The sequence below is a fragment of the Hemicordylus capensis genome, chromosome 11 (genome assembly GCF_027244095.1).
Source record: "Hemicordylus capensis ecotype Gifberg chromosome 11, rHemCap1.1.pri, whole genome shotgun sequence".
NCBI lineage: Eukaryota > Metazoa > Chordata > Lepidosauria > Squamata > Cordylidae > Hemicordylus > Hemicordylus capensis.
The window spans coordinates 2,109,344-2,127,222 of NC_069667.1; the positions used below are offsets into that span (position 1 = coordinate 2,109,344).

Consider the following 17,879-nt stretch of genomic DNA (forward strand, 5'->3'; position numbering starts at 1 on the left):
AAGGCTGTGCCATCAGGCATTTTATATCCTAACTAAGTTTGGGAACTCCAAATAAGTGCAGGGGATGGTACTAGTCATGTGCCCAGGTGACCAAGACTTCTGTGGAGTCTGTAGTCCTTTGCTCTGCTGGGAATCATTTGTTCTGTTCTTTAAAATCAGCAGCAACAACAAATATTTATATTCCAACAAAAGTTTTCAAAGCAGTTTACAGAAGGAAGTCTATTAGCATCTGAGAAGGATTCTACGAGAATGGTTGCCCCTGTGCAGATGCCCAGGAAGGGGGCAGGGAGGTCTCAAGAATTGCTCCATACTCCGGTCACTGGGGCAGCAAGGAGGTACACTGCCCCCCCCCGGCCCGACCATTTGAACAGACAGCGCCAGCAGGGGGAACACTGCGGGAGGGGTAAGAGCACCCTCTCCGTCCTTAAAGATATCCTCCCCACCTTCAAATGGGCCAAACTGCCGGACATTCAAACCAGTTCGGAGGCCTCTGAACTGGTTTGTGCACATCCCTAGTAGAGAATACTGAGCTAGATGGACCAAAGGTCTTACCTGGTATATGGCAGCTTCTTTTGTCCCAGTGGACAGACATCTGCATACTTGCACACAGAAGGCCCCAGGCTCAATCTCTGGCGTCCCTAAGTGGGGTTGGGGAAGGATCCTTGCCTGGAACCTTGGAGAGCCGCTGCCGGCCAGTGTAGACAATACTGAGCTAGGTGGACCAAGGGACTGACTCCGGACAAGGGAGCTTCCCGTGTTCCTAAGTGGACCAGAAAAGTCCATTTCTTCTCCTTCTGACACGAGGGTTAGAGCTGGAAACTTGCCCCTGCAGCTTTGGCTGGCTACTTGTTCCTGAGCATTTATTGAACAGAGCACGGAAAGCGTGTCTAGGTAATACATCGCTTTGCTTTGTGTGTCCTTCAGGCTGGCTTGCTGATTGGGGTGGGGGGCAGAGTGGTGCAGACACCCTGCTCCAAGTGCATTTGCAGAAGAGGTGTGATGGGGGTGGCATGCAAGCGCAGGGGTCAGCTTGAGCTGCTTGCAGGCACTTCCCTTCTGGGTCCCAAGAGGGATGTCGCCGGCCGGCTCTCTTGCTCTCCGGCGTACTGAGCTTGCTGATGCTTGTTGAGGCTGAAGATGGGCCACTGGGAGTCAACATGGCCAACCTGCCTGACTGTCACCAACAAGCTTGTTTTTCTCTGTCGTTTTCTTCCACAGGTTGTGAAAACAATTGGCCTGAGAGAGGTCTGGTTCTTCGGACTTCAGTACCAGGATACAAAGGGCTTCTCAACATGGCTGAAGCTAAACAAAAAGGTATCTTTGTGTGTGCGCGTGCTTCATTCTTGGTTTTCCACACCCGCTTCCTCCTCAGTTGCCTTCCCAAGCAAGGTGGGGCCTCGCTATCTTGGGTGGTGACTGAGCTGAGCCTTGGCAACCCCATGGCTCTCTCGGATTCTCTCCCCACCAGCAGCAGTCGAGGGAGCGCTGGCAGGAGAAACCCTCTGTGTTGAGCAGCAGACACAGACTGGCTCCTCTCTTTCCATGCGGCCTTAACTTGATAGAGTCACAGTTTCAAGTGAAATAACTCTGAATCCTCCTGATTCCCTAAAAATGTCTGGGCTTCCTTTTCTTTCCCTCTTTTAACCTTTCTCCAACCTGCTTTTTAGTGTGCTTCCATAAAATAGTGGCCCCTCAACTTTCATCAGCCTCACTGTAAAGCACCTCATATTATTATTATTATTATTATTACATTTATATCCCGCTCTTCCTCCAAGGAGCCCAGGCCCTGTGCAGAGCGAAGAACACAAGTTCTTAGAAAGGAGGCACCCTGGAGAGTGAGCCCTTGTCTTCAGCTCCTGAAAAGTCCAACAGCTTGAGACGTTCTATTAATCTTACATAGTTTCCTTGTTTTAATATTGCAAACCGCTTTGGGGGCCTTTGCCAAGGCAGAAAGGTGGTATAAAAATGTAATAAATAAAGTCCTCTCTCACAGGTTTACAAGTTGAGAGAGGAATGCAACTTTGCACAGCCTGGTGGGGAGGGCAGTGAAAGAAGGAAAGAGGCAAGAATTAACCTAAAGAAAAAAAGAGAAATGCAAAAGTTACACAAGTCTATCAAGAAGGAAGCACCAGAGAGTAACCTGCTAGGCTGCAATCTTTATTCCCTTAGCGTGTGCCAAAAGCTCGGATCTTTCAATGGCCATTGAGGTAACGTTCTAAAAACTGGCCCTCGCTGTCCATTCACCCCAGGTGACGGCACAGGATGTCCGCAAAGAGACTCCGCTGCTTTTCAAATTCCGTGCCAAGTTCTACCCTGAGGATGTGGCGGAGGAGCTGATTCAAGACATCACACAGCGCCTCTTCTTCCTCCAAGTGAAGGAAGCCATCTTGAACGACGACATCTACTGCCCCCCGGAGACTGCAGTGCTGCTGGCTTCGTATGCCGTCCAGTCCAAACATGGCGACTTCAACAAAGAGGCACACAAGCCCGGCTATCTGACTAGTGAAAAATTGCTTCCTCAAAGGTAGATTCAGCCTGGCAGTCTTTTCTTGGTCTCTCGAAGGGGTGTGTGTGTGTGTGTCTTGTATTGCTTCCTGGTGGGACTTGCCATACTAATCCTTTCAGTGAATCTAAAGTTGTAAAGATATAGTTGAGTAGACCTCTGTCTCATTCCGTATAAATATGATTAGAGACCTCCGTGTAGGGCTATGTCACAGCTGGCCCAGTAGCATCTCTGGCTGGCCACTGTAGGTCAGAAGAGTATGAGCCCACTTTGGTCTGGTGCAGTGGAGCTGCTCTTGGGCTCTTATCCCCTGATCAGCCCATTAGTAAATCTTCTACATTTACATAAGGTGCGGAAGAGGGAACCCAGAGGATCAGGGGCCTGGAGCAGCTTCCTTATGAGGCTCGGCTACAGCATCTGGGACGCTTTACCTTGGAAAATAGGTGACTAAAGGGAGACATGATAGATGTGTATACAATTATGCATGGAGTGGAGAGGGTAGACAGAGAGAAATTCTTCTCCCTCTCTCACAGCGCTAGAAACTGAAGGTCGGGAAATTTAGGACTGACAAGAGGAAGTACTTTTTCACACAGTGCATAATTAATCTGTGGAATTCTCTGCCACAAAATGTGGTGGTGGCCACCAGCTTTAAAAGGGGCTTAGACAAATTCATGGAGGACAAGTCTATTAGTGGCTACTAGTCTGGTGGTTGTGGGCCACCTCCAGTTTCAGAGGCATGATGCCTCTCAATGCCAAATGCATGGGAGCAACAGCAGCTGGAGAGAGGGCATGCGCATACCTCTTGCCTGTGGGCTCCTCAGAGGCATCTGGTGGGCCACTGTGGGAAACAGGATGCTGGGCCGGGTAGGGCCTGATCCTTGGGCTTGATCCAGCAGGGCTGTTCTTATGTCCTCATGATATGTTATCCCGCTTTTTCTCCAAGCAGCCCAGAGACGTGTATATGGTTATGTTTATCCCCATAACAACCCTGTGAGGTAGGTTAGGCTGGGAGCAAAGTAACTGGGACCTGTCTGGGAAGGGGGGCAAACAGGCGAGTTGCTGGCCAGAGTTCTATGTTGAGAACTGCCTCAGTCCCGGGCCTTTCTCTGAAAACCTCTTATATTAATCCTTGGAGTAGTCTTAAGAGCCAGAATGGAAGACCTGAGGAGAACGAAAAGAGAGTGGAATGTTCTTGGAGACGGGGATATGCAAAGGGGAAATGAGGCTGTAGAAAATGTCGGTTTCCTGTGGTCTCTCTGGTACCAGTTGGCTAAAATCTGGGTCCTGACTCATGGACTACGCTGGGGCACAAGTCCTGCTTTTGCTGGGGTTATGCTTTCTTGGAAGCTGCTCGACTCTGAATCTGTCTTTCTGCTCTTTGCTCCCAGAGTTTTGGAGCAGCACAAGCTCAACAAGGATCAGTGGGAAGACCGGATCCAGGTCTGGCACGAAGAGCATCGGGGAATGCTCAGGTGAGTGGCATCTTTATATCTGTACTTGGCCTGTGTTTTGTCAGAAGCCTTCTGTGGCTCCGTGGCATCTTAATCAGTGGCGATAAAGCATGTGTGCGGCTTGATTCTGAGGGTTTGTACATGTACATGCAGATGTACTGAGGAGTTCTGTATCAGTAGTATCAGTAGTTCTGTATCATCCCCATACTGCAGAGGGAAGGGGATAAAGAAAGAGAATCTCAAGTCTCCGGGGATGAAATAAGCCTTGAAACCAGGAGCCTCCTGACACTGCAGGGCACCGGTTCTTGTAGGGCGTCTGGCAGCTTTCAAATTGTCGGTTAAATTGCTGAGTCTCGCATCTGGCTTAAAAGCAAAGCAGGCTCTTAGTGCTCACTGGGATAGATTTTCTGGGCACTGGGCTTGCAGAACCGGGGAGGGGAGTGTTCCATTATCTGAGAGTGGAACATTGGTTTCCCATATAGCTGCTGCTGTTGTTTTCCTCATCTGGCTTCCAATCCTGTTTCTTTGCCTATATACTCTATGTTACCTCTCATAAGAACATAGGAAGCTGCCATATACTGAGTCAGACCCTTGGTCTATCTAGCTCAGTATTGTCTTCACAGACTGGCAGTGGCTTCTCCAAGGTTGCAGGCAGGAGTCTCTCCCAGCCCTATCTTGGAGATGCTGCCAGGGAGGGAGCTTGGAACCTAGTTGCTCTTCCCAGAGTGACTCCATCCCTTAAGGGGGGATATCTGACAGTGCTCGCACTTCTATCCCATTCATATGCAACCAAGGTGGACCCTGCTTAGCTAAGGGGACAAGTCACGCTTGCTACCACAAGACCAGTTCTCCTCTCCTTTCCAGGACTACTTTGCAAAAATTAAACCCAGTTCTGTAGGAAGTTAGAAAAGTGTATTGAAAACAAACCATACAGGAGTGGCATGTTTGCAGACACGAATTGGCTGGTGTCCTCTGAGGTCCCTTTCGTGCACAGTTAGCAACAGCCCTTCCATTTTGCTGCTGCTGCCTTTGCCCTCCGAATTCCTGATGCTTGTTCTGTGAAATAAACTCCCATCTTTCCGCATCTGTCCCATATGAATCTGCCAGGGCCCTTCGCTGCTCATGGCTCTGCCGTTGACAGTGGTTTGATTGACAGGGACAAAAGACGGGACCTTTTTTGTTGTGTCCCCTCGGCTCTGGAATGCTCTCCTAGAAGAATTTCACCATGCTCCCTCCCTTAGGGATTTTTTAAAAGCTTTTAAAACTTACTTGTTTGGAGAGGCTTTTTAATATGTGTCAGTAAAGCCTGATGGGTTTTTAATTTTAACCGGGTTTGTTTTGATCTGATTTTCTTCTACACTGTGTGTTGTTGGCTTTCTTGTGTTTGATTATTTTACTGTTGTGAGCCACCCCAAGCAGTATTGTATTTGAGGGGCAGGATATAAATATTTTAAATAATAATAATCTTTCATATTCAAATCCAAATTGTTCTGTCATCCTTGCGTCTTTCAGAGAAGATGCCATCTTGGAGTATCTGAAAATTGCGCAAGATTTGGAGATGTATGGCGTAAACTACTTCAGTATTAAGAACAAGAAAGGATCTGAACTCTGGCTGGGAGTTGATGCCCTTGGGCTCAACATTTATGAGCAGAATGACAGGTAGGACTGAGAACCTCAGAATATTTAGGCTTATATATTATTATTTTTTGTTTGGAATATGTATTTTTGAATTGCTTTGTAAAGGCTTGTGGTCCTATAGTACAATGAACTAGACTGGATTGGAGAACCTGTCTGAGCAGAGGTCACGGGTCCATTTAGCTGCCTCTAGAAGCTCACCTATGAAGCAACTGCCCTCCTCCATCTTGTCCCAAGCACCTCAGCTGCACAGCCTCAGAAGACAGAGGTTCTATCTGGCTGTTTTGGCTCATTACTTCTTGCTATTCTAAACCTCTGTGGTGGGGGGGGAGACGGATGGGTGCTAATCCTTGCTTGCCGATGGAGAACCTTTATTCAGCTCGGAGCATGTGGTGTCTTCTGCCGGCATCGGCTCTGATTTGCCACTGGCTGAATAGTCCTAGCATAGAACTAGTTGGCTAGCAGAATCCTGCAGTTAGGTTTACAGCCAAGCACTGCACTTGCTTCCAGTCTGTTTCCAGGTTCCGTTCAAAGTACAGGTTTTAACTTTTAAAGCCCTAAATGGTTTGAGGTCGGGCTATCCAAGATAGTGCCTTGCGCCCTTATGTCCCTACCCAGGCCTTGAGATCTTCTACGGAGGTTCTGTTCTGAGTACTCCTGCCAAATGAGGTGAGGCAGCTGGCTACTAGGGAGAGGGCCTTTTTGGTGGTGGCACCCCATTTATGCAATAGCCTCCCCAGCGAGGCTTGCCGGGCACCCTCACTCTGTTCTTTTAGATGCCAGAAGGCCTTTCTGTCCCCCCAGGCCTCCCCCCCCCTTTTAAAAAAGATTCATTTTAAAAGTTTCTAAACATTTTTAGTATTATGGTTTTTTTTTAATCACATGTTTGTTCAGCTGTTTGTTTCACTTTGTGAGCTACCCCGAGAACAATTGTTATGGGGCAGCCAACAAATAACATTGTCTTTGCTGCTAATGCTCTAAGCAAGTTGTCTTGGAAACAAGTCCCACGGAGTTAACCTCCCAGTAAGCGTATTTGGGATTGCAGCCTAAAGAGTGCCCAGTGACACACTTAGTTTCTACTCTCAAGTTTCAGTAAATCTTTGAAATGTAAGAATATGGAGCATTACTTAAGACCTCCCGCCCTCTTCCTGGGCATCTACAGAGGGACAACCATTCTCGTAGAATCCTCCTCAGATGCTAGTAGACCAAAGAATCCAAACACTTGAAAAATAGTGATCGCACCTTTTGCTCCATAACTCCACTTCTGCAAGGGCTAGGGCTTAGCTTAAAAAAGAAAAGAAAGAAAGCTGGGGATCCATGTTAGGGTTAGGACAGGGCGACTTCGAATCCCCATTATTTCCTATGGTGGAAATATACAAATTCCGTTAAAAAATTATTACTTATCAACGAAGTGCCCCACTGCCTTGAACTCTGGTTAGGAGGTGGCACTCATGGGGACCTACCCACCACCCAAATTTGGTGCCCCTGGGACCTTTATAAGTGGTCCGAATCAATCTGAATCCAAATCAAATCTGGGGTGATTTGGGGGGACAGATTCAGACACAAAACAAATCAGGGGTGATTCGATTTAGGCACAAATTGAATTTTAAAAAATCGATTTGTGCACATCTCTACTGTCCAATTGCTGCAAATACTCTGGTTGGTTTAGCTTTTAAAACGGTGTCTATTCCTTTCTTCTTCACCTGTGCAGGTTAACACCAAAAATTGGATTCCCTTGGAGTGAGATCAGGAATATTTCATTCAATGATAAGAAGTTTGTTATCAAGCCGATTGACAAGAAAGCACCAGTAAGGCACTTCTTATGGTTTAAAAGAGCTGCTTGTTGAATTGTCAGATGCAAATTTCCAGAGTGGTCAAAGGCTGCAGTTTGCTTTCTGATGAGGCCAGGGGCAGAGCAGAGGGTTGCCACTCTAGCTGTGTCCAAAGGGTTGGTGTGACCATTAATCACCTCCGTATCTTGGTTTAGGGTTAGGGTACTTCCAGCAGAAAGATGTTCTTTAAATCCTTAATCTAGTGATCCCTGGGGAGACCTTTCCCTACTTGAGAGTTTAACCACTGGCAAACCCCTTCAAACTCCACCGCCTTCCCATCTCTCACGCAAGCCAAGGCTTGTGGGAGAACCGCTCTAGCTTCTTTTTGCATGAGGACATCTGGTCAGGCTAAGGGTGGGGGGCGGAATACTGATAAAGACTTGAAATGGAAGTGAGTTGTTGAAGATGTAATCCAGGCATGTAGCTACTGCAGCAGGAGGAGGAGGTGGGGGAAGCGTGTGGGTGCATTCACAGTTTTAATTCTGCACTTTCCCCCCTCCTTTGCAAAGGACTTTGTATTTTATGCCCCACGGCTAAGGATTAACAAGCGCATTCTGGCTTTGTGCATGGGGAACCATGAGCTCTACATGCGTAGGCGTAAGCCAGACACAATTGAGGTGCAGCAAATGAAGGCCCAAGCCCGGGAGGAGAAGCATCAGAAACAGATGGAGAGGTGCGTACCGTGGAGTTCTGGGCAGCCTCTTTCCCAAGAGAACACAAAGGGTCCACAAGCTGGTGCTTAGCAGCATTCGCACCAGTGCCCAACAAGGCAGCCATCTGCTCTAGAAAACCTAGTGGTGTGACTGGACATGAGTGGCAGGGTGGGACGTGTGCTTTCCCCACTGGGGAGGAGAGCTGGTCCTGTGGTAGTGAGCGTGAATTGTCCCCTTTGCTAAGCAGGGCCTGCCTTGGTTTGCATTTGGATGGGAGACTACATGGGAGTGCTGTAAGATATTTCCCGTGGGGGATGGCCCCATGACTCAATGGAAGAGCACCTGCCTGCTTGCATGTTCCCTCCCTGGCAGCAGCATCTCCAGGAAGGGCTGGGTGAGACTCCTGCCTGCAGCCTTGGAGAACCTCTGCCAGTCACTGAGCTGGATGGGCCAAGGTTTTGACTCGATATAAGGCAGCAGCCTCTTTTCCTAACTAGAACGCTGGCCATCTGCAACTGGAGACCTTTGCTGCCCGCCCCCCAGCCGAGAGGTAAACCAGGGGTGGAGGTCGAGCCATTTGCTAACTGCCTCTCACCTGCTTCCCAAAGTAGTTCTGCAAGGAGTTGGTGACCACTGGAGCATGTGATGCAGACCCAACAGGTTGCATACCCAGCTGGGTGGGAGGGGGTGGTGTGACTTGGGCATGGACATGACGTGTGTGTGGAGGGGCTTTCAGGCAACAGGAGGTTTGATGCTTTCGCCTCTGAAAGCTCAGCCCCTGGTGTTGTGTATTGCACCTTGTGTGCTGGGCCCAATCCTGAGGCTCCTGTCTCTTATGGAGAGGTCTGAAGAGCGTCCCCACCCCTGAGCTTGCTGGGCAAAGCAGGCGGCAGCAAATGCATCTCTGCCACTGTGAAGTGTGCTTCCAGTTTTAATCCGGGGGGGGGAGAGGGAGGGGGACCTGTGCCCCAAGTCTCCAGTGTCGCTCGAAGGTCAAATGTGCAATAATCCCCTGGGAAGTGAAATCTGATTTTGGCAGAATGCCTAACCCAGAGTTGGTTGTGAGGCAGACCGTGAACTCTGCCAGCCAGAGAACTTGATTGACTGCATTTCTTCCCCCCTCAGAGCCTTGTTGGAGAATGAGAAGAAAAAGAGGGAACTGGCAGAGAAGGAGAAGGAGAAGATAGAGCGGGAGAAGGAAGAACTGATGGAAAGACTCCGGCAGATCGAGGAGCAGACAAAGAAAGCTCAGCAAGGTAGGCCAGCGGTCCGGCCAGGGCTTGGGAAACTGCTCAGGAGACGCCTGGCGTGGAAACGGCCGAGGGCCCGCGTGTCTGGGAGAGGAGCTTGTCCCTTCCCCCTGCTGACAGAGGCCTGTCTCGGCTTCTTTTCTTAGAACTGGAAGAGCAGACCCGCCGGGCGCTGGAGCTGGAGCAGGAAAGGAAAAGAGCTCAGGAAGAGGCCGAGAAGCTGGCAAAGGAGCGGCAAGAAGCCGAGGAGGCAAAGGAAGCCTTGCTGAGAGCATCCCATGACCAGAAGAAGACCCAGGAGCAGCTGGTAAGGGAGCTTCTAGGAGGCCTGGCCTGCGTCCCCTCTCTCGCATCTGCCCATGCCCCTGGAACGGGCTCGAGGCAGTGCCACCGAGGGTATGTGACACTCAGCAGAGGCCTGGACGCAAGAGGGAAAGGCCCTGCCCCAGAGAGCCTGCAGTCTAAATGCGGACAGTAGGGAGGGAAGGGAAACTGGATCAAGGTCAACACGGGAGGGATGTGGGGGACATAGGCAGCTGCCATATACTGAGTCAGACCATTGGTCTATCTAGCTCAGTATTGTCTTCACAGACTGGCAGCGGCTTCTCCAAGGTTGCAGGCAGGAATCTCTCTCAGCCCTGTCTTGGAGATGCTGCCAGGGAGAGAACTCGGAACCTTCTGCTCTTCCCAGAGCAGCTCCGTCCCCCGAGGGGAAGATCTCATCGTGCTCACACATGTCGTCTCCCAAGGACAAAGTTGCTTGGCAGTGGAGGAAAGGGGGGTCTTGAAGAGGCTGCTGTGCTGGCGGGGGTTGGAGTAGCGGGGAGGACACTCTCGCAGGGCTGGCACGTAGATGCGAGGCGTCCGAGCTGTGGTGCTTCCAATCCGCTGTTTGTGTTAGGATACACATCGCCTAGAGATGCAGGTTGAGGGGATGTACAGTCCGTAGAATAAACAAAACCGAGGAGGCTCCTGAGGCTACCAGAAGGGGGCAGTTTCCGGCCCTGTTCCCTGAGAGCTGCTTCAGTGCAGCGGTGGGGATAAAGGGAACCCCCCCACCCACCCCCGCCTTGGTCTTCGGCGCAGGCCCCTCGACACAGTGCTGCTCTTAGGCCAACGTGTGCATCCTTCCCGGTAATTCTGTATGCGACACTGAGGCAGCCGCTGAGGGTTTTGCAGCCCAGCAAAGCTTTCCTTGGTGTTCAGTTGTGTTAAAACGGTTTTTGCCACCTTTCAGTTTATTTAAAAAGCAAAAAAATAAAACTCCTCCCAGGGCAGCTCACAAGAGGGAGACGGGATTGCAGATCCAGCATTCTGCATTGCAGTTAATAGAAACAGCGGGACGGCTGACCTGCCTGTGGAGAGAGCGAGGGCCCTCCCTTCCAGGGGTGGTGCTTTTCTGCCCACGGGAGCAGCTGCTGTGTCACCCTCACCTCCAGTGACTGTCCTGGAGATGTGGTGCCTCTGTTGGCCTGGGAAGCAGGTCTGCATCTCCACTACAGCCTTCCACTGGCTAAATCGCCATTCCCTGCCCAAAGGGAATCCCGAGTGCAGTTCTGGAGGGGCTGTGTGCATGCGCATGTGTTGGGGGTCGCCAGCAGCAGAACTCTTGCAGCTCCACCAAGATTAGATCCCCAGTTTGGGACAAGCTGAGCCTGTTGATGGCTTTATTGGAGCAACATAGGCTTGTAGTGGAGCCAGACCTTGACTGCAATGGGGTAGGAAGAAGGCACTGTGTGTGCTGCTGGTGGAGAGCAGAGGGAAAGGACTGGTTGAGTGGCCTGGCGTGTTCAGAGCATGGGGGTCTTCTTGGGACTGACAACATGCTGTTCAATTCTGCAGGCTGCTGAAATGGCGGAGCTCACAGGCAGAATCTCCCAGCTGGAGCTGGCCCGGCAGAAGAAAGAGAGCGAGGCTATGCAGTGGCAGGAGAAGGTGAGTGGGGCCTTTCTTTCTCCCTCCTCATCTGGCCCTTTTCTCTTGCTCATTGCAGTTGGGTGCCCCATTGACACCTACCCAAAGAGCTGACTGTAGCAGGGAGATGGCAAAGCTTCTTGGGCAATGAGATTGATTGATGATGAAGTGCCGTCAAGTCGGTGTTGACTCTTAGCCTTTAAGGTCTCTCAGTGGTGCATTCACTGCTGTCATAATTGAGTCCATCCACCTTGCTGCTGGCCGTCCTCTTCTTCTCTTGCCTTCAACTTTCCCCAGCATGATGGATTTCCTGAGGGAGCTGGGTCTTCGCATAATGTAACTGAAGTATGATAGTTTGAGCCTGGTCATTGGTGCCTCAAGTGAAAATTCTGGATGGATTTGTTCTATGAGCCACTTGTTTGTTTTCCTGGCTGTCCATGGTAGCCTCAAAAGTCTTCTCCAGCACCAAAGTTCAAAAGCGTCAATGATTTTTCTGTCTTCCTTCTTCAAAGTCCAGCTTTCGCATCCATAGAGTGTTACGGGAAGAACCATTGTCCAAGTGATTCTAATCTTTGTAGGTGTAGACACATCACGGCATCTAAACATCCTTTCCACGGCCTTCATTGCAACCCTACCAATGAGATTAGAACTCTTTAAATGGATGTAGTCCTTTTTAGGATGACAAAAGATGCAAAGCCTGGATTTGTGTAGCAAGCTGCGTTCAGCCAGTACATGTGCCATACAGTGGTCAGCTGCTTTGGAAGGTGTGGTAGGGAATACCGTGCCGAACACGCTGGATCTTTGTGAGTTTGGGCAGCCTTGCAAATAGGTCCACAGAAATGTCCCCCCAAAGCCGCTAGTCCCATTTCTCCACGTAGATCTAGGCTACACAATACACCAGAGAACTTGGCAATTCTTGGAGGGCTATAGGCCACCTCCAGCCTCCAAAGCAGGATGCCTCTGAGTACCAGTTGCAGGGGAGCAACAGCAGGAGAGAGGGCATGCCCTCAACTCTTGCCTGTGGGCTCCCCTGAGGCATCTGGTGGGCCACTGTGTGAAACAGGATGCTGGACTAGATGGGCTTCCTTGGGCCTGATCCAGCAGGGCTGTTCTTATGTCCTTATGTTCAAGCAGGAGCCAATTCACTATTTTTCAAGTGGGGACAAAAAACCTTCAACAAGAGTAATTTCCCATAACGATGCACTTTTCTGAGTGCTGGGAGGTCCCTTTAAGAGAGATGGGGCCCTCTCTGGGGAGGGCTGCTCTTCCTGGCACTCTGTGCATGCCTTTCAAGATGGGGCCGGGTCTCAAGAGGCCTCTGCTTCCCTTCAAGGAGCCCCTCCCAGCTCTGGGCAAAGCTTAGGACTGCATGGTGGAAACCGTTGTCCCCACGTGGGGGGCTGTGCCGAGTGTTCTGCTTTGGCCCAGGCTTCACCCAGGCCCACTGAGCAATCAGTCTGGAGCCACACTTGGGGTTGGTGGGGGCTGCCACTGGCCCTGGGGTCTTCCACTGAAGGGCCCTGCAATGCACCTTAGTGGTATCTCTGCAGCATAAAGGAAGCTCAGAAGTTGCTCTCTCCCTCCTGCCTGCAACAGTTCCCCTGCTGAGCCGACTTGAAGTCAGTCCTTGCTTGCCACAGGTCAGGCGCATCAACCTGTTGCAAGAAGCCCCATCCTCGAGTGCTCGACAAAACATGTTGCAAAGCTGTGGAAGGACGTCCCGCTGCCCCTGCTGCAGGGCCAAGCCAGGCCAGGGTGTAGTTCGGACCAGTGGCTTCTGCACCTGCAGTTCTAGGCTGAGTGAGTTGACCAGCCAGGCAGCGGCTTGCTGCTTCTCGGGACTGTTTCCACCTGAAGATGTGTGTGCTTCCTTTGGAGAGCAGGCTTTATCGGGGGGGCGGGAGAGGGGGGCGGAAAAGCATGCTCCTTTGGGGAGGTTCTTGGACTAGGAGGACACTTTCCAGGATTGGGCTGCTCGTCGGAGCCAAGCTCTTGTGAGGCTGGAGGCTCCTGTTGGTGGCACATGGCATGAAGTGCAGCGTTTCCATGCTCCGGCCCTGGGGAGCCAGTGGTGTTACTTGTGTGAACTTCCAGGGCCTTCCATGTGGTGCAAACGGTTCCATCAGCCTTTGCTCCCTCTGACTTTCAGCCTGGTCACAGGAGGGCTGGAGTGGGCCAAGGGGCTTCCTTGAGGGGGCTTCTTTAAGTCGCTGACCTGGGAAATGCTGTTCCTGCAGGCCCAGAGAGTGCAAGAAGACCTTGAGAAAACCAAGGAAGAGCTGAAGACGGCCACGACCACCGCTCACGTCTCGGAGCCCATGCAGTCGGAGAACGAGCACGATGACGAGCAGGACGAGAACGCCGCAGAGGCCAGCGCAGAGCTGAGGGCGCACGCCTCCATCAAGGACCGCAGCGAGGAGCAGCGCACCACGGAGGCCGAGAAGAACGAGAGGGTCCAGCAGCACTTGAAGGTGAGGCAGTGGGGCTGGTGGAGGGGCCCGTGGGGAGAGCAGCACCCTCTCTGGACTGCGGGAGAGAGATGCTCTCCCTGGCTGAGTCGGGGTGCAGAGAGGATGTCCGTGCCAGGACTGGTCCAGGGTGGTGACGGGAAGGCGGGAGCAGAGCTGGTGTCTTGAGGAGGCCTCCTGCTCAGGGGGTATCTTGTTGTCGCAACTTACTTTGAAACGCTTGGTCTCCTCCTCCCCCCGCCCTAGGCTCTCACGTCTGAGCTGGCCAATGCCCGGGATGAGACCAAGAAGACGGCCAACGATATGATTCACGCCGAGAACATGCGGCAGGGCCGCGACAAGTACAAGACCCTCCGCCAGATCCGGCAAGGGAACACCAAACAGCGTATCGATGAGTTCGAGTCCATGTAACCGTCCCGGTGCTGCTGTCCCCGCACAGTCTCTCTCTCCCTTGCTCCACCCCTCCCCTTTTCTCCCCCCCCCCCCGCGCGCGCGTGTAACCACGTTATGCTGGAACCACTACAGAAGAGTGGCCGTGGTCTTGGAGTTTTGCGCTGATGCTGCCGTTCAGCATAGCATAGGGCCAAACAAAAACAAAATTTGTCAGTTGTGCCTTATTGCCAGTTCCTTGCTTCAGCTGGTGTCAAGAGACATCTCCACTCCTGGGGGCTTTCTCTTGCTGCTTGGGATGCCAGGGGGTCTGGTGCTGCAGGCCTTGGCTTGGCCTGGCCTGGCCAGGTGCTGAAGGAACTGGAGCGCCTCCTGTTCCTGCCAGCCGAGTTTCGACATAGTGTGGTGAAGGGAAACGGGTCGAAAATACCAGAGTGCAGCATTTGTGCCTTCCTTCCCGCCACCAAAGACCAAACCTTTTCAGGATTGCCTGAGGCTCAGTAGACCGAACCAATCCCTCTGATCTCTGGAGTGATCTGCATGTGCCACTAACAAAGCGGCTGAGAGGCCGGGCGGTTTCACTGTGAGCTTGGGAGTAGACCTGGGTGGCTAGACCACCTTGCCGCTGAGGTGGCTTTTGCCCCGTTCAACAGGAAGAAAGTTCTGCTCAGCCGCTTGGGTGTTGCCATTCCTCTTGCCAATGTATTTGGACCGAGTGTCTGAAATGGGGGGTTGTCTTGGCCATGAAGCCCCAGGAGAGAGAGAGAGAGAGAGAGAGAGGCACAAATAGAAAACTAGTCTTCTGGGGACAGACTTCTAGCCCAAGGCCACCCCTCATGGTGCCTTACGGCACTTCCCATTCTCTCTAGCAAGTGTTAGGCTTTTAGAAAGGGCCTTCTTGTTGATCTACACGACCAGCAGTTAGACATTGGCCCTGCCGCGACCCCCAGCTCTGCTTCAGGGCTTTGCACACATCGAGGGTTAACGTTCTTGCCTACATCCCCATCCCCTAGTAGTGGCCGTCACTGGTTTCTCTTTTTGCTGCCTTGCTTTTTGGAAGGTGGCTGTCTTGAGATCTCTTGCTCTGGGATTTCTTTTGCTTTTGGCTTTCCAAAAAAATGTGTGCTTGGATTTTACGGAGACTTAACTCTCCATCTACTGATGACAAAAGAGATGATTCCAGGTCTGGGTAGAGCTGTGTCCTGTTGCTTCCTGCCAGCTATTCTGAGGGCATTCGCTTCTCCAGCTGAGCTTGCCAGTCACTCCTGATGTCCGGTGACCCAGGGCTGCCTCCATTAATTGGAGGAAGATGCAGATTTCACCAGGGTTGAGCTGGGTATGGATGAGACACACACCCACACCCCTTTTAGGAGATGAGGCTAGGAGGCAGAAGAAAGACTTTCTTCTCTCACTCAGAGTAGACTTTATTCCCAGAGAAGCTGCTCAGACCTCTGAGTGCCCTTGATGGCGCTTCTTTAAATGCCTGCACTCCATCTCGCCTTGCTGGATTTTCCCTTTCCAGTCTTTGTTAATTCAAGTCAAGTATTGTTACTGTGATCAGACATATAGAAGGAAGTGTAGAGGGCCATGCAGCTGCAAAGGCTGTTTGCAGATAGTACGTAAGAAGGATGCAAAAGTCCACTTCAGTGGGATGTGATGGAAATGCTGCCGTGTCCCAGTAGGGCTCTCTCAGCGCCCCCAGGTTTCCTTATTTGCTTTGGGTAGTTTATAAGTTGTGCCAGCTGCACAGACATCTGTCAAAATGCAGCACATTCTGGATTCCAAAGATTGCCATCTAAATGTCCAACATAGTGCCTTCCAATATGCTCCCTATACTGACACCCCACCCCACCCCCAATATTAATGTGCCTTTTAGGAAGTTTGAGTGGGGGACATGAACAGTCAGCCCCTCCTTCTCCTCAAAAACCGACAACTCCATAGCTTTGAACACTTTTCTTGAAAAGAGACCTGTCAGCTAACTTGTCAGAACTGATTTGCATGCTCTCCTGCTGAAGAGTTCTGTGGCTTGCCCTCTCATTACTGAGAGAACAATTCGCCATTAAATTTCTGGGGCCTGAGCTGGTTCTTGGCAATGCTCCCCAGCTCTTACTGGTACACTTTGATCTGCATCCATCCTCCCACCAAGCAGTTCCTCCGGGGGAAGGATGCAGTGCCTACAAGATCCATGTTTATGGCTGTGAAATAGTTGCTGGGTCCCGGAGCTTGGTGGATCGGGCCACCTTCTGTTCCTGTCCAGTTCCTTCCAAATGGTCCCGAGGAGGACGGAGCCAACCGACCTGTGCCAGAGAGACCCACACCTCATGTAGTCGTTTCAGCTCTTCTTCCCTGATCTTACCAGTATTATGTACTCCAGTGGTATCTAATGATTTTCATTCTCTTTTCTAGCTATGCACGATTAGAAAATATTAATCTTGGAAGTGTTGGGAGAGGGGAGTTTCCCCTTCTTGGAAAAAAGTATACTGTATTGTAAAGAGATATTTTGCAAGGAAATTAATGTAAGGAGTGTTCAGTATTACAATAAGATTTCTAGACACATTTTTTTATTTGTTAGGATACATGGAGACGCTTCCCTCTCTCAATTCCCCCACTTGTTTACTACTATTACATGGATATGTACTATCCTTGGGGGGCGGGAGGATTACTCTATTAAGCATTTTTGCCTGGCTTTATTTTGTATGTTGAAATTTTGCTGTAAATTATGTCTACTTTTTTTGACCAACATTTTTACATGTTTTGTTAAAACTCCAGAACTCCTAAAGGGGTACAGTGCCTCTCTGGCTAGCCTCAAAGATCCTTGGCGTTCAGAGGGGCTTTGTCTAAATTTCACAGCCTGTCCTCTTCATTCAGTGCCAATAAAGTTTAGAATAATTGAGTTCTTGGTGAGTTTCTGAATTATTGTGACCCATTTTCTGGTCTGCATGTCTCCGCCCAAGAATCCACCCCACCCTCAATGCAGGTCTCTTGAAAGCCTCCTTGCAGCATTTCAGCCTAAGGTACAATACTCATAAGAACAGCCCTGCTGGATCAGGCCCAAGGAAGCCCATCTAGTCCAGCATCCTGTTTCACACAATGGCCCACCAGATGCCTCTGGGGAGCCCAGTCAAAGTCAACGGACTTCTCGATTAAAAATAAAAAAGACTCCACAGGAGACCAGAATGGAAACATTATTTATACTTCTTGCTAAATCACTTGCTGGGGTGCTGCTGTTGCCTAGGACAAAAGGTTCCAACTTTGGGTCCCCAGCTGTTGATGAGGACTACAACTCCCCTCATCCCCAGCCACAATGGTTGGGATGATGGGAGTGGTAGTCCAGCAATATCTGAGGACAATATCAAGATGATCAGGGGCCTGGAGCACCTTCCTTATGAGGCAAGGCTACAACACCTGGGACTTTTTAGTCTAGAAAAAGACGACTGCAGGGAGACATGATAGAGGTCTATAAACTCATGCATGGTGTGGAGAAAGTGGATGGAGAGAAATTCTTCTCCCTCTCACATCACACTAGAACCAGGGGTCTTCCCACGAAATTGATTGCCGGGAAATCTAGGACCAACAAACAGAAGTACTTTTTCACACAACACATAATCCACTCGTGGAATTCTCTGCCACAAGATATGGTGACAGCCAAGAACCTGGATGGCTTGAAGAGGGGTTTGGATAACTTCATGGAGGAGAGGTCTATCAACAGCTACTAGTCAGAGGGCTATAGGTCACCTCCAGCCTCCAAGGCAGGATGCCTCTGAGTCCCAGTTGCAGGGGAAT

The 17,879-nt window shown here is 50.7% G+C and overlaps 1 protein-coding gene across 2 annotated transcripts in view; it reads left to right on the plus strand.

Moving 5' to 3' along the window:
- Positions 1-16,989, plus strand: part of MSN (moesin) — a 71,663-nt gene extending 54,674 nt beyond the window's left edge. Inside the window, exons 3-13 of one of the 2 annotated variants that reach the window (XM_053273668.1) lie at positions 1,219-1,314; positions 2,250-2,524; positions 3,892-3,975; positions 5,467-5,613; positions 7,301-7,397; positions 7,931-8,094; positions 9,200-9,330; positions 9,471-9,631; positions 11,167-11,259; positions 13,476-13,709; positions 13,953-16,989. In XM_053273668.1, the coding sequence (XP_053129643.1) occupies positions 1,219-1,314; positions 2,250-2,524; positions 3,892-3,975; positions 5,467-5,613; positions 7,301-7,397; positions 7,931-8,094; positions 9,200-9,330; positions 9,471-9,631; positions 11,167-11,259; positions 13,476-13,709; positions 13,953-14,117 (1,647 nt within the window). In that variant the 3' untranslated portion in view covers positions 14,118-16,989. The remainder of the gene's footprint in view (positions 1-1,218; positions 1,315-2,249; positions 2,525-3,891; positions 3,976-5,466; positions 5,614-7,300; positions 7,398-7,930; positions 8,095-9,199; positions 9,331-9,470; positions 9,632-11,166; positions 11,260-13,475; positions 13,710-13,952) is intronic. The other variant, XM_053273670.1, reaches the window with a different exon arrangement.
- Positions 16,990-17,879: the final 890 nt, after the last annotated feature.